At 41.7% G+C, this 14,121-nt stretch overlaps 3 gene segments (V, D, J or C); all 3 read right to left on the bottom strand.

The window, feature by feature from the left end:
• Positions 1-317: 317 nt before the first annotated feature.
• Positions 318-930, bottom strand: LOC113831250. The segment is given in 3 exon segments: positions 318-360; positions 501-804; positions 885-930. Coding segments are annotated over 3 exon segments (393 nt in total).
• A 5,866-nt stretch (positions 931-6,796) lies between these two features.
• LOC103164422 lies at positions 6,797-7,293 on the bottom strand. The segment is given in 2 exon segments: positions 6,797-7,119; positions 7,218-7,293. Coding segments are annotated over 2 exon segments (369 nt in total).
• A 6,409-nt stretch (positions 7,294-13,702) lies between these two features.
• Positions 13,703-14,094, bottom strand: LOC118239012. The segment is given in 2 exon segments: positions 13,703-13,777; positions 13,822-14,094. Coding segments are annotated over 2 exon segments (348 nt in total).
• Positions 14,095-14,121: the final 27 nt, after the last annotated feature.

The following is a 14,121-nucleotide window of genomic DNA, read 5'->3' as shown; positions in this document are numbered from 1 at the left end:
CTAATGAAAACAGAAGAAAAACAAAAAAGCACAGATATAGAGAATTCATTAGATACAGATATGTGAAAGTTAGAGTCATAAATCAAGAGGGATTATAAGTGGCCCTTCACATCTCTAAAAACAAAAATCTCTCTCAGTTTCTCTTTCTCTTTCTCTCTCTCTCTCTCTCTGTCTGTTCTGTGTGTGTGTGTGTGTGTGTGCGCTGTGCGCCGTGCGTGCGCGCGCGCTTGTGTATGTGTTGGTGTGGGGGTGGTTGGGTTATCCTGTGCCATACACTGATGTCCAGTCATTGTCAGTCAGTGTAAACCTAAAAAGTGTTACAAAGACAATCCAATTTTAGGAAACAGGCAATGATCACCTAGGAGGAGGCAGAAACAGGACAGTCAGATTCATTATTTCTTTGTAAGTCTCCAGGCTGCTCTTCTGTGTCATCTCAGTCTCTGCTTCCTGCTCCTCCAGGTTTCCTGACACACTCAGGATATGATTGCAACACTGTGTCTCTCGCACAGTAATAGACTGCAGAGTCCTCAGATGTCAGGCTGCTGAGCTCCATGTAGGCTGTGCTGGAGGATGTGACACTGGTCATGGAGACCCGTCCTTGGAACTTCTGTGCATAGTCTGTGCTACCAGTTCTGGGGTTGAGACGTCCCATCCACTCCAGCCCCTGTCCAGGCTTCTGCTTCACCCAATGCATATAGTACTCGATGATGTTGTAGCCTGAAACCTTGCAGGACACCTTCACTGAGGACCCAGGCCTTACCAGCTGAGACCCAGACTGCTGCAATTGGATCTCGCCTTGGACACCTGTGGAGAGAAGGAAAACTGGATGCTACTGTCACCTGAGCCTCTACTGTCCTCAGGCCTGGAACTGGAGAGCCTCTTACCTGTAGCTGCTGCTACCAGGAAAAACAAGCTCCAGCTCCAGCCCATGGTCAGGATGTATGCACTCAGGGACTGTGGAGATGAGGTTAGTCACCTGTTTCTGTGGTCTATGGACATCCCACTATTTAGCATCATGAATTCAGGTCATTTGCATATTCATGAGACATTTAGCTGTTATTATCAATACCTGATCCAGCCTGAGAAAAAGGTAGAAGCCTCTGAGTCAGACAGCAGGACACTGATTGACAGTCCTAACACACTCTTATTGAATACATCCCATAACTCATCCCTAAGCTCTTCACAGACAGACTCCTTCCCACTGAGACTGAAGTCCCCACTGTCATGTTCCTCAATCTGAGCCACACTGAATGGTCCATGAGCCAGCTGACCATCCTCAGTGTGAAATGTGTTTGTGACTCAGGGAACTTGCATTGAGGGCATTGAGTCCATCCTGGCCCACCAGGCTTTAGCAGAGGATATTGGAGAGTGTTGTTCAACCCTCATCAGATACCCGCAGGACCCATGGGACACCTCTAATATTAGCTGGCCACACCTTAGACATTTTGCCAGAATGGGGCATGAATTTCAACCTATTGAGTAGAACAACCCTTGTTATCAGTGTAGGCACTTAGTAAGGGATCTATGTTAATGTGTCTGAGACACAGGCAAGAGGAGCCCAAATGGACTCTTGATAAACTCAAACGCTCCAAAAAACTTGGCTGTTAAATTTTCTTTTTAAGCATGCTGCAGGTGTGTTTCTCATGAGTTTTCTTCTTTAAATCCCTTTCTTTTGTCTATTTGTTTGCTTTCTACCATGGTAAAGAAATGTTGTAGAGTTGAAAGGTTGGTACTTATGTTAGTAAAAGAAAATTGTCCTAATTTGAACCAGCTTAGTCGAGATAGTACTTGATAATAGCCAGAATATCAATCACAAAACAATATAAAAGTCATCCAAATTTGAAGCAGTCAAAGACTACATGAGGAATTAGAACCAATAAACAAATTTAAACAAATTAAGAAACATGGTGAGATATACCATCGCTATTCCCTATAAATCAATATTAGACGTATTAAAAAATCAAGAAAGAAAAATAAAGACATACAGAATTACACCATGCATACCCAAACTGTCACTATCAAATTCCTAGCCTCCTCCTCCTCCCTATGAGCTATTTATACACACACACACACACACACACACACACACACACACACAGAGAGAGAGAGAGAGAGAGAGAGAGAGAGAGAGACAGAGAGAGAGAGAGAATGAGATAGAAATATATAGGACAACATGCTCAGTTTTTTCAGTGTTTTATGTACATGATTTCAGAGATGACCACTTCACATTGGAAATTTGAAAATATTCACTCAGCATGAATATGATCATGAGCCCATATACACATATGCACGTAACTCAGTCGAAAGATGAGAAAAAATCAATTAAATAGTAAAAAAAAATACTTGATAGGCATTTATCTAAACAATACTTATCTATGTTCATAGATGTCTAAAGAATTTCCAGTTTTGAATTATTATTGATCCACAGGTTAAATGCACATGGGCATGCCCATCAGGTATCTTAGTATAACTTGTCGGAAACAAGAGATAATAACGGCTGATACACACATAAGGCATTTCATTGGTTTGTCTGTAGACGAGTGTGGTGAGACTGGTGTGCACTCTTCACCAAACAAAACACAGCTTCACCATAAGTTCTCCCAGTCAACCAATAGGCTACAGATGAGAGACAGGAACGTGTGTTCATGAGAGGTCTACACCAACATCTGCATCTATTGCAGGGTCATTCCCAGGAGTCAAGATAAGAAAAGGACTTCACTATGAAGCTGAGAGTGGTTTGTGGGGTGTGGGAATTGAGGAGTTAATGGGATGATTGGCTGATCACTATCATCAAAATATGTCATAGATGCATAAAATGATTGAAGATACAATAAAATGATTCAGAAGAAATTATTTACAGAATAAGTCATTGACAAAGAAAGGATGGCAAAGAGAATCTGTGAGAATACAGTGATGTGGTCTTGAGATGAGGAAAACTCTGTCCTGTGTGTGAAACTGAATGGACCTGAGTGAGTTACAGCAAGTGAGATAATCCAGGGACAGGAAGACAAACACTGCCTGACCTGAGACACATGGAGAATGAAAAGGTGGAAACCCTGGCATCACAGAGAGCATTGTTCTGATTCCCAGAGGCTGAGGTGAGAATGGGAGGTGACTGTGGAAGAGTAAAATGTCAGACTACACACGGAGAATTTACATTCCAGAATTGTTTAATGATGCATTTTAGGGTACATTTCACACCAGTTCTTTGTGTCCTGGCTTATAATGGGCAGTGGGCATTGCTCTGTTCCATGCTCTGGAGCAATTTTCTTTCACTGTGTTGACTTCTTCCCTGATGCACTGAGCACTGCCTGAGTCAGCTTCAGCCCTAAGTGTAGCTGCCCCCTGAGGTTGGGAGCTCCATTTCTTCTTTTAGTATTGTTATTAAATTCTTTCTTTTATTTTACTTACCAACCACAGAGTCCTCTCCTTCCTCTCCTCAGATACTCGGGATCATGGTAGAAACTGTGAATAATGCAGTGAGTGAACCTTGTGGAAACAAAGCCTGCTGAAGGAAGGCAGCTCACCTCCTCTAACCATAGTCAAAGGACACAGACAACTAAGGAGCTGTGTGTCTGAGAAATGGTCTTCTAGAGAGGAGTGTACAGCAATACAAAAGCCCTGAAATCATATTTACAAGTAAGATTATATGAACGGAGAAGCTTGTATGTATATAAGGAATATATATATATATATATTATATATATATATATGGGATTATATATATGAGGGAATATATATTTCATATATATATTATATACATATATACAATATATATATGTAGATATATATATATGAAAGAGAGCAGGAGCAGAATAGAATATAAAATTTTACTCATGTATGAAAAAATTTGTCTTTAAAAACCATATTAGTACTACAAACTGAAGAACTCCAAATTCCTGTTTCTTGATATGTATTGTATTATGTTTCACTGTTAACACATACTAATGTGTCACTGGAAAGTAAGATCACAAACTATGAAGAATATGTCATGGCATTTGGCCATAATTTTATGGTAAACATAAATCTGGCTTTTAGTCTGTTATTAAATCTGTGATTAAATTCAAACATGATTTAAAAATTTAATCTGTCATCCAATTTAAACCTGGTTTAAAGATTAAATTTAAAACTGATTTAAACTACTGAACACAGTGTTCATCTTATAGGAATATTGGTATTGTAACAGCACTTGGCTTGAAATCTAACCTGAATGCATAGGAAAACAGAAGCCATTTTTTGTTTTGTTTTGGATTGGTTTGGTTTGGTTTAATCATAGTTCCAGAGCTCCTAAAACTATACCTGCTTTGATTTTGTTATTTCCCAGATCAAGATGATAAGCCCTTAGTGCTTAACAGGTCATACACTCTGGATATAAGACACAAGTAACTCAAGCTGTAAATAATTTGTAATCTTCCTCAATGATGACTGATGCTACTATGTCCAAAAGAACTTGTTCAGGCTATAGAGGGTGAAAAGTCACCAACCAAACATTTCCCAGCTGTGTACTACTCCTATGACAATTCTTCCCTGCCAAGACAGATACCTTCAGGCAAACTAGTGTCAAGACTCTGTTGAGAGCCAACTAGCCTCTGCTTATTTGAAATTGTATCATGAGACACAGGAGGGCACATGTGCCTGGAAACATTTTTTCATTGAAAATAGCAATTTTTTTGAGAAAGGGCTTCTCTGTGACTTTGGAGCCTGTCCAGGATCTAGCTCTTGTAGAACAGCCTGGTCTCAAGCTCACAGAGATCAGCCTGCTTCTGCTTTCCAAATGCTGGAACTAAAGTGTGTGCCACCAACGTCCAGCCAAAAATAACATTTATATAAATACATTCTGATCACAATTCTCACAACTCCCCAGCATTCCAACTTTCAGGTCTTCATGGCCCCTCCCTTTAGAAATCAATCAGGTGAATAAAATGGCATGTACACAATTTATTAAACAATAAAAATTTCAAAAGCACACACAGGTTCTCATGTGCACAACACACACACACACACACACACACACACACACACACACACACACCATGGTAATCTCCCTCTCCAATGAATAGGTCTTAGGAAGTTTCAGTACCTCTATCCCTCCTTCATTGTTCAATGGTCCTAGCTTCATCTTTTCTCTTTTCACCAGGTTCTCCACTGAAATTGAGGACCAGACTCCAACACTGCTGCAAACAAGCCTTTCCAGTCTCTCTGGGACAGTTCTGTCACTGGTTGACCATGAATGCAATGTCTGCCTCACAAAGGGTAAATGCATAACATATGAGAATATCACTTCCTTAAATCTCCTCAAAAAAATCATTCCCACACTAATCCAATCAGCTTTTCCACAGCCTGGAGGATATCTGTCATTTGGCAGTTGTTGCTGTAAGGTGACTGGATAAATAAAGGTTGGTTGTTTGAAAGCCTTGGGCTGTTCCTCTCTAATATTATAATGTAATACTGATGTTGGATATGCTTTCAATTCCCCTGTCTTTGTCTGAATATCTCTTAAAGCTTGTAACTTATCAGTCAAAATGGAATTGTTTTCTTTATTAACTCTTTCTAAGACCTGTATCTTGGCACTCATGTCAAGCAACTTGGCTCTCATATCAGCCAACATTGTAGGGATAAAATAAGAATGATCAATCCAATAATGTTAATCTTTGGCATTGTGTGGATCCCATCTGAGTTAATTTTCCCCTCTTTTATTTGTTCCCTTTTACACAACCATCATGTGATCATACAGAGACATATCTCCTTCCATCATAATGGTGTTTCCAATTTTTTAACGTTGGAAAAGCTTTTTTAAAACTAATTCCTCCATCTAAGAATTGCCAATTGTCTCTCCAAATCTGGTGATGATGATGGGGAAATGTTATACTTAGGGAGTCTGAGTGGAGAACACAGGCTGTGAACAGCATGGTGAATACACACAGCTGCTGCTGCTGGCCTGTCATCAGTCTGAGGAGGGGATCCAGGGAAAGCTCAAACCCACTAAGGAAAAAAGCCAAAGAGCCACCATCTGCACTGGGGAACATGGAAACATGCTGACTCGGTTGGCATTAGGAAGTCAAGCACCTGGAGCATTTTCTGTAAAGAGGCTGCAACAGAAAAAATAAAACAAACAAACAACAAACAAAACGACAACAACAAAACCAGAATGGCTCAGAGGGCTTGGGAAGAAAGGGAAAGACAGCCTCTGCTGATGTGACTCTGCTGGGCACATTTCCCAGCAGGTACAGCTGCTTCAGGGGCCAGTGGCTGCAAAGCCACAGGAAAGTGGCTATTTCATGAAACCATGACCCAAAAATTGGATGAGGATGAGGTGTTAATCTCATGAGTCTTAATCAATAAAAACCAGAAGTCAGATATCAGGGTAAAAACCTGGAAGATCAGAGAACTGGAAACAGTTGCCACTTGCTTCCTACCTGCTTTGTTCCTACATCCAAAAAGGCTGAGATCCTGTCTACATCCAACCTTTTCACTTCCTGTCTCCATCTCCCAAGTGCTGGGATTAAAGGTGTGAGCCAAGAGAGCTGGGATTAAAGGCGTGTGCCACCACTGCCTGGCTTCTGAGGTTAACTAGTAGTTAGCTCCACCCTCTGATCTCCAGGCATGTAGAGACCATAATTTCAGGACGCATTCAAGTAAATCCTTAGATGGATTGACATCTGAGACCTCAGAACCAGCATCCAATTATGTCTGCACCTGTTCCTGCAATGTTCTGGTTTTCCATGTGACCTGCGCCCTCTGCTGGTTCTGAGCGCTCCTGCAGGGAGGTTTTTGTCAGGTTCACACTGAAGTCCTCTCACTGTGTGTCTCTAGTACAGTAATAAATGGCGGTGTCCTCGGCTCTTAAGCTGTTCATTTGCAGGTAGAGGCTGCTTTTGGAGTCATCTCTTGAGATGGTGAATCTGCCACTCACAGACTCCCCATAGTATGTTACATAATTGTAACCCTTGGTTCCAATTTGTGCAACCCACTCCAGCCCCTTCCCAGGAACCTGGCGAACCCAGTCCATCCAGTAGTCACTGAAGGTGAATCCAGAGGCTGCACAGGAGAGTTTCAGGGACTTTCCAGGCTGCATCAAGCCTCCGCCAGACTCCACCAGCTGAACCTCACATTGGACACCTGTGAAAAGAGAATCCTGTCAGTAAACTCTCACAAATGTCCACTGTCCCTCTCACTCAAGTCCATTCACACAGTATCTTTTCTTGTGTATAAATTACCTTTCAAAAGAGCAACAAGGAAAACCCAGCTCAATCTCATCTCCATGCTGAGCGTTGAGTGTTCTGTGATGACCACAGAATGTGAGGACCTGGGAGTCCAGAGCTGGGTGTCTCTGTCAGAGATGTAGGGTCAGGGCTGCTTTCATGGGGAGTGGGGAACATTATTTGCATGTCTTCCTGCTATATTATCAGCTCATGGGCAGGAGTCTTAGGGAGGACAAATAAGGGTGCAGCTGTTTGAGATGAAATTACGAACCAAGTGGTGTATATATCAAAGTATCAATCATTGCCCCGGGCATGTAGCTTAGTTGTTAGAGTATTGTTTTGCATTCCTGAAGCCCCGTGTACATCCCCACCATTACATGATAAGCAAGAGCTTGGAGTAGGAGAATCTTATACTGAAGTTATTATGCTTGGTCTATATGAAACTGTGTGCCAACAGAGAAAAGAGAAGATAGAAGAAATTTAAAAAAATAGACTATTAAGTTTGACTTCATGGTTTTACATAGCCATATATTTTCAGTCTTCCTTTATTGTGCTCTCTACTTCTAAACTTTTCTGCTAACTTTGCATGGATTATTACACTAATTCTTAGGAATTGAAGATAAGAGAAACCAAAATATAATCATTTAATAATTGTTGTATAAGTAAACAATATGCCTACCTTTAGTTGAATTAAACAAATAACAATAATTATTGTTTAATTGTTATTATTGAATTAACAATTCAACTTCATTATTGTAATTATTGAATTAACAACATGTGGTTGAGGCCACAGCAAAGTGGTATAACATTTCCTGCACAAAACTTGAAGATTGAAACTCAAAAACAAAAGGTTTATTACATAAATATGAATGCTACCTGAGATTCTTCTTTAACAATGGGTATAACACATTTTGATGACCCATATTGACCATTTCGCTGCTCCAGGACTGACCTTGCCCACATTCTATAGAGACCCTCTCATCCCCATCACAAAGGTAGTGCTGGCTCTCTGTAACCTCCCTAAAACACCCAGTGGGGCTCTTTCCTTCCATGCCACATCCTTCTGCTCTCTGTTTCTTCAATGACTTGCGTTTCTCTCTCCATCAGCTAGGCCTGATGTTTCTCACAGTAAAGATCCACCTGGATCTTGAGAGAATTGCCTAAGGGGGACTATAAGATAATCCACCTCCTTCCTTTCCCAGAGCCTACTGTCTTCCTGTGACATTCTTCCCCAAAGCCAAGGAATCAAGGAACATGGGGTGGTAAAGACTCACACAGAGCATTCAGGGGACTGAGCTAGGGTCTCGGCACATATGTGCCAGATGTGTAATATGCATGTCTTCATGTGGGACTCCTAAAAGTGGGAGCAGGGGCTGTCTGTGACTCTTGTGCTGACTTTGCAACCCTTTTCCTCATGCTAAGTTGTGTCAACAATGTGACACGCCATGTTTGTTGATATCCATGGGAGGCTCGCCCTCCACTGAAAAGAAATGGAGGAGTGGATGGGGAGTCCGGGGAAAATGGTCAGGGATTTGGAGGAGTGGAAAGTGAAACAGCAGTATGTTAAACAAGTTAATAAATAATATCATATGAGTTTTTATAAGACCATATTGAAATAAGTATCCTGAAACATAAGTTATCACATATCTGTAGAGGATATAGAATCCATATGGCACAACAAATAAATGCAGGGACACTGTGAGTAATCAAATATCAAAGCAGGGTCTGTAGAGTAAGAGAAATGTAAATTAGGAAGCTATTATAAAACAAAAAGTCTGGATAATCAACAGTTCATAGATCCATGGTTTTGTATTTGAGATTTTCCTTAGGTAGTGGAACAATTTTCTGTTCCGATTTTGGTGTGTTTTTATGGAACTGATGGTGTAATATTGTTATCAAAAATAATAGATTTCAGAAAAATTTATGAAAAATTACTGAGACGTAGATGAGCTGGTCATGTAGTCATTAGTGTTGTCCCACTGCTTGTTCTGATCATACTCTATGTTATGTGAGATATGAACCTGCAGAAAGGTGAGTGGAAATAATGTGGATGAGATTTCTGTTTCATATTAACTACTGAGTCTTTCAACAGAGGTGGCTGCATGTAAGGATGAAGAAGTCATGAATTTGAGAGTGAGCATGAGTTGGACACAAGAAGAATTTGAGTGGGGATATTGACTGCCACGGTACTAAGATTAAGAAATTCTCAAAAATATTTAAAAATTTAAAAGCAACAAGGGAATCTCCCCTCATGCACAGCTCCATTGTGAGTGGCTTTCCTTCAGTGCTATCACTCAATGGGAAGCCTTGGTATCCAGGCCTGGGCTCCTCAGCAGGTTCTGCGGGGTTAGGACTGTGCTGGTTTTCAAGAGCAAAGGGAGGCCTTGTTTTCATTTCCAGCTCTTTATAAGGAGGTTTGTGTTGGGAGTATTAGAAATTTAAATGCCTACACCAAATGAAAGAGACAGAAACAAGTAACAGGGAAAGAATTAAAAATGTCATCAATAATTATTTCTGATATAATTTGGTCTTATTTATTTTTTAATTAATTGAATTTTCACAACAGACACCACTCTCTCTTATTAGGTCTACAAAGGCCATTACAATACAAATTTGATAATTTTAGAAGAATTAGCAAAGTTTTATACATGATGAGTCTAAATATTAAATTGAAGAAATTGTTTTAAAGGATGTTGCTTACTGTTAATTCCTGTAAAAGTCTGGTGTGTGAAACCCAGTATGGAAGAACAATGATATATAAATTCTATACACTATTATTTTTCTGGGAGTAACTTTCAATTTTGAAATTTAACACTTTGTTTGCATTAATTATTAGTCTGGTAAGGACTGTGTTTCAATTAGCATTTCTGTAATCAGGTCACTAGTTTTAAACATTTTCAAACTAATGAAGGAACAATGTGTGCCTCTGCAAAACGACAGAGAGAAATCTTGAGGTCTCACTCATGGACCCTGCTCTGGTGTCCATCCATCCTTTCAGACCTGTCCCCTCCCCAACATGACCTCTGTCCTGATTGGGTGAGACTCAGCATGAAGAACCTTGAGATTGCCTCTCCATGAGACACGACTGTCCAGTCCTAGTTTCCAATTGAGGATTTCATTTTTTATGAGATGTACTGTCTACATGTTGATTGAAAGTCTTTGAATTGTGTCATTTGCTTCTTGCAGCATTCCCAGGAGAGTGACATAGACACTAGGAAATAACTGACCTTGTATCTTTCTAGGGGAGGGTTCTAACTGCCATTGGAGATGGTCTCCTGGGCCTTGTGTGTGGTTAACTGAGAGGAATAAACTCTGAGTAGAGTCAGGAAACACCTTTGCTGGCCCCTCTGCACTTACTCCCCAGGCTCTGCATAACTGATTTATTTTGGTTTTCCTTTTTGATGTCTCATGAGATACCATCTTACACCGGCCAGAATGGCTAAAAGTCAAAAACACAATGACAGTCTATGCTGGATAGGATATGGAGAAAAAGGAACACTGCTCCATTGCTGGTGGGAGTGCAAACTTGTAAGACCACTTTGGAAATCAGTATGGTGGTTTCTCAGGAAAATGGTAATCAGTCTACCCAAGATCCAGCAATTTCTCTCTTGGGCATATACCCAAATAATGCACATTCATACAACAAGGAATTCTGTTCATCTACGTTCATAACAGCGTTGTTTGTAATAGCCAGAACCTGCAAGCAACCTAGGTGCCCCTCATCGGAAGAATGGATACAGAAAATGTGGTAGATTTATACAATGGAGTACCACTCAGCAGAAAAAGAGCAATGGAATCTTGAAATTCGCAGGCAAATGAATGGAACTAGAAGAAACCATCCTGAGTGAGGTAACCCAGTCACAAAAAGAAAAACATAATATGTACTTACTCATAAATGAATTTTAGACAGATCAAAGGATTACCAGGCTACAATCCACACTGACAGAGAAGCTAGGACACAAGGAGGACTGTAAGAGAAGAATGCTTGCCCCACCCCCACGCCCTACCCCTCACCCCCAGAAAAGGGGAAGGGGATAGAATCTCCTGAGCTAATTGGGAGCATGAGGGTAGGGGAGAGAAAGCTGGGAGATTGAGAGAGAGAGTAGAGGAGGGGAGTGGAGGAAATGGGGGAGCAGGCAGGTTGAGTTGTGGGAAGAATAGAGGAGAGCATGATGAGAGATACCATAGCATAGGGAGCTATTATAGTTTCAAGGAGAGATTTGGCACTAGGGAGATTTCCGGAGATCAACAAGGACAACACCAATTGACAATCTAAGCAATAGTGGAAAGGCTACCCTAAATTCCCTTCTGCTATAATGAGACTGATAACTATCTTATATGCTATCCTAGAGCCTTCATCCAGTGGCTGATGGAAGCAGAGGCAGACATCCACCGCTAAACACTGAACCACACTTCTGGAATCCAGTTGCTGAGAGGGAGGAGTAAAGAGCAAAGGGGACAAGACCAGGCTGGTGAAACCCACAGAAACAGCCGACCTGAACAAGGGGGAGCCCATGGACCCCAGACTAATGTCTGGGAGGCCAGCACAGGACTGACCCAGACCCCTGAACATGGATGTCAATGAGGAGGCCTCTGAACTCTGTGGGGCCTCTGGCTGTAGATCAGGATTTATCCTGTTGTGAGAAAGGACTTTAGGAGCCCATTCTACATGGAGGGATGCTCTCTCAGCCTGGACACAAGGGGACAGATGGGGCGGGGCTAGCCACTGCCCAGGATGGTATGACAGACTTTGGGGATCACCCATGGAGGGCCTCATCCTCCCTGGGGAGCATATGGGTGTGAGTTTTGAGAGGAGTTGAGGAAGAGGGAGAGGGATTGACTGTGAAGCAGGCTTGTTTCTAATTTGAATTAATGAAAAAATTCTTTGGAAAAATATATTAATACATTTTCTCAAATTGCATTGATTCCTTACTCTGTTAAACATTTCAACACACACATGAACTGCTTGACCTGCCATCTGTCTATTCTGTCATGTGGAAAGCTTTCACTTGTTATCACCACAGAAATCATATTGTCTTGTAGTATTTTCATTTTGTGTAAGTGACACTTGATTTCTTATTGTCACTATTTTTAATATAAATGTCTATAACAAACTTTCACAAGTCTCTGGTGGGGCCAGAGTCTACCTCTTCAGAGATCTTTCACAACACCACAAGCCACTAAGCACAATGTGTCTTTGTCAACTGTGTGACTGAAGCTAAGCTGTCTGCAGAGCACAGGGGGTAGTGCAGAGATTCAAAGGTGTTGAGTCTTTCTCTACTGCAAATGAGAACTCTTCCATCTTTTCACCATGAGCAAGGAGTTACTTAATGATGGATGTGTGCAGTTTATGAATGGGCTTCCCGGTTGTCCACAGATTCAGGCATGAAATTATGTAGATGTTAAACACATGTTTTGTGAATGAAAGCTCTTCCCACACAAATACTGTTCAGTGAAAATGTTTGATTTCTACTGATAATGAGGTGATGATGGGAAAATAAGAAACTATTTTCTCCTTTGCTGTGAGGTAGGGTTAGTGTGGGGGCTCCTGGAGAGAGGACACCTGGAGCAGAACTTTCCTGAGGCAAGGCTCAGTTGCAGGTGGGCAATTATCAGGAAGAAAGACAACTCACCTCACAGAGACCAGGGCACTGAGTCCTAGAGTTCAGTGCTCAGCAGGAAATCTATCTGTCAGTGTCTGCGAACTGGCTCAAGATGGAGGAACGGAATAAAATCATAAATAGTTCTTCTACAGATTATTAATATTTTGACTTAGCAGACATATCCCCAGTTTAACCAGGACTCTTTTAATCTTTAAGATTCTATGAAAAAACAGAGAAGAAAAATTCACGAAAACTGGGACAGACCATTTTCCCACAACTGTCCCCAATGGGCACAGGAGCTGCAGGCTGATCCTCAGCTGAGTTTAATGTGAGCGGCTCCCATCATTGTTGAGAACAGAGGTCACAGGTGTTCCAGAGGAACAAACTCTAGTAGGATATATGATGAGGATGAAAGGTATTCATTAAGTAGCAGATAATGGCTCAGCTCTGTTACTGAGGTGCACAGTTCTCAGGAAAACAGACATATGTGAGACCTGTTAGGGTGTCCAGTCACACAGTGTGCCTTCTCTGAACTCCCCTAATACCAAACACCTCACCAACACCCAGGACCTTCACTAACATTTGATCCCGGTGACATCAGCAGCCATTTCTGCAGACAGGGGTGATTTTTAGCATTTCGTTCATTTAGCTGTGTGTGTGTGTGTGTGTGAGAGAGGAGAGAGAGAGACGAGAGAGAGAGAGAGAGAGAAGAGAGAGAGGAGAGAAAGAGGGAGCAGAGAGAGTGTCCGTGCGTAGCGTGTGTGTGTGTGTGTGTGTATGTGTTTAGGAAAAACTGAACTCTGTTTTTTCCTTCCTTACAGACCCCAAGTGCAGAGAGCATTATGGGAAATCATCAGATGGAGTGCCAGCTGAGACTGAGAACCCAGGAACACTCAGTTACATCTGCACCTGTTCCTGCAATGTGCTGGTTTTCCATGTGCGCAGTGTGCCCCCTGCTGGTTCTGAGCGCTCCTGCAGGGAGGTTTTTGTCAGGGTTCACACTGAAGTCCTCTCACTGTGTCTGCAGCACAGTAATAAATGGCGGTGTCCTCGGCTCTTAAGCTGTTCATTTGCAGGTAGAGGCTGCTTTTGGAGTCGTCTCTTGAGATGGTGAATCTGCCTTTCACGGACTCCGCATAGTCTGTTGCATAATTATTATATTTATGTTTAGTTACACCAATCCACTCCAGCCCCTTCCCTGAAGCCTGGCGGACCCAGTGCATGTAGTAACCACTGAAGGTGAATCCAGAGGCTGCACAAGAGAGTTTCAGGGAATTTCCAGGATGCATCAAGCCTCCCCCCGACTCTACCAGCTG

The sequence above is a fragment of the Cricetulus griseus genome, chromosome 5 (genome assembly GCF_003668045.3).
Source record: "Cricetulus griseus strain 17A/GY chromosome 5, alternate assembly CriGri-PICRH-1.0, whole genome shotgun sequence".
Taxonomy (NCBI): domain Eukaryota; kingdom Metazoa; phylum Chordata; class Mammalia; order Rodentia; family Cricetidae; genus Cricetulus; species Cricetulus griseus.
This window is presented reverse-complemented; position numbering and strand designations above follow the sequence as displayed.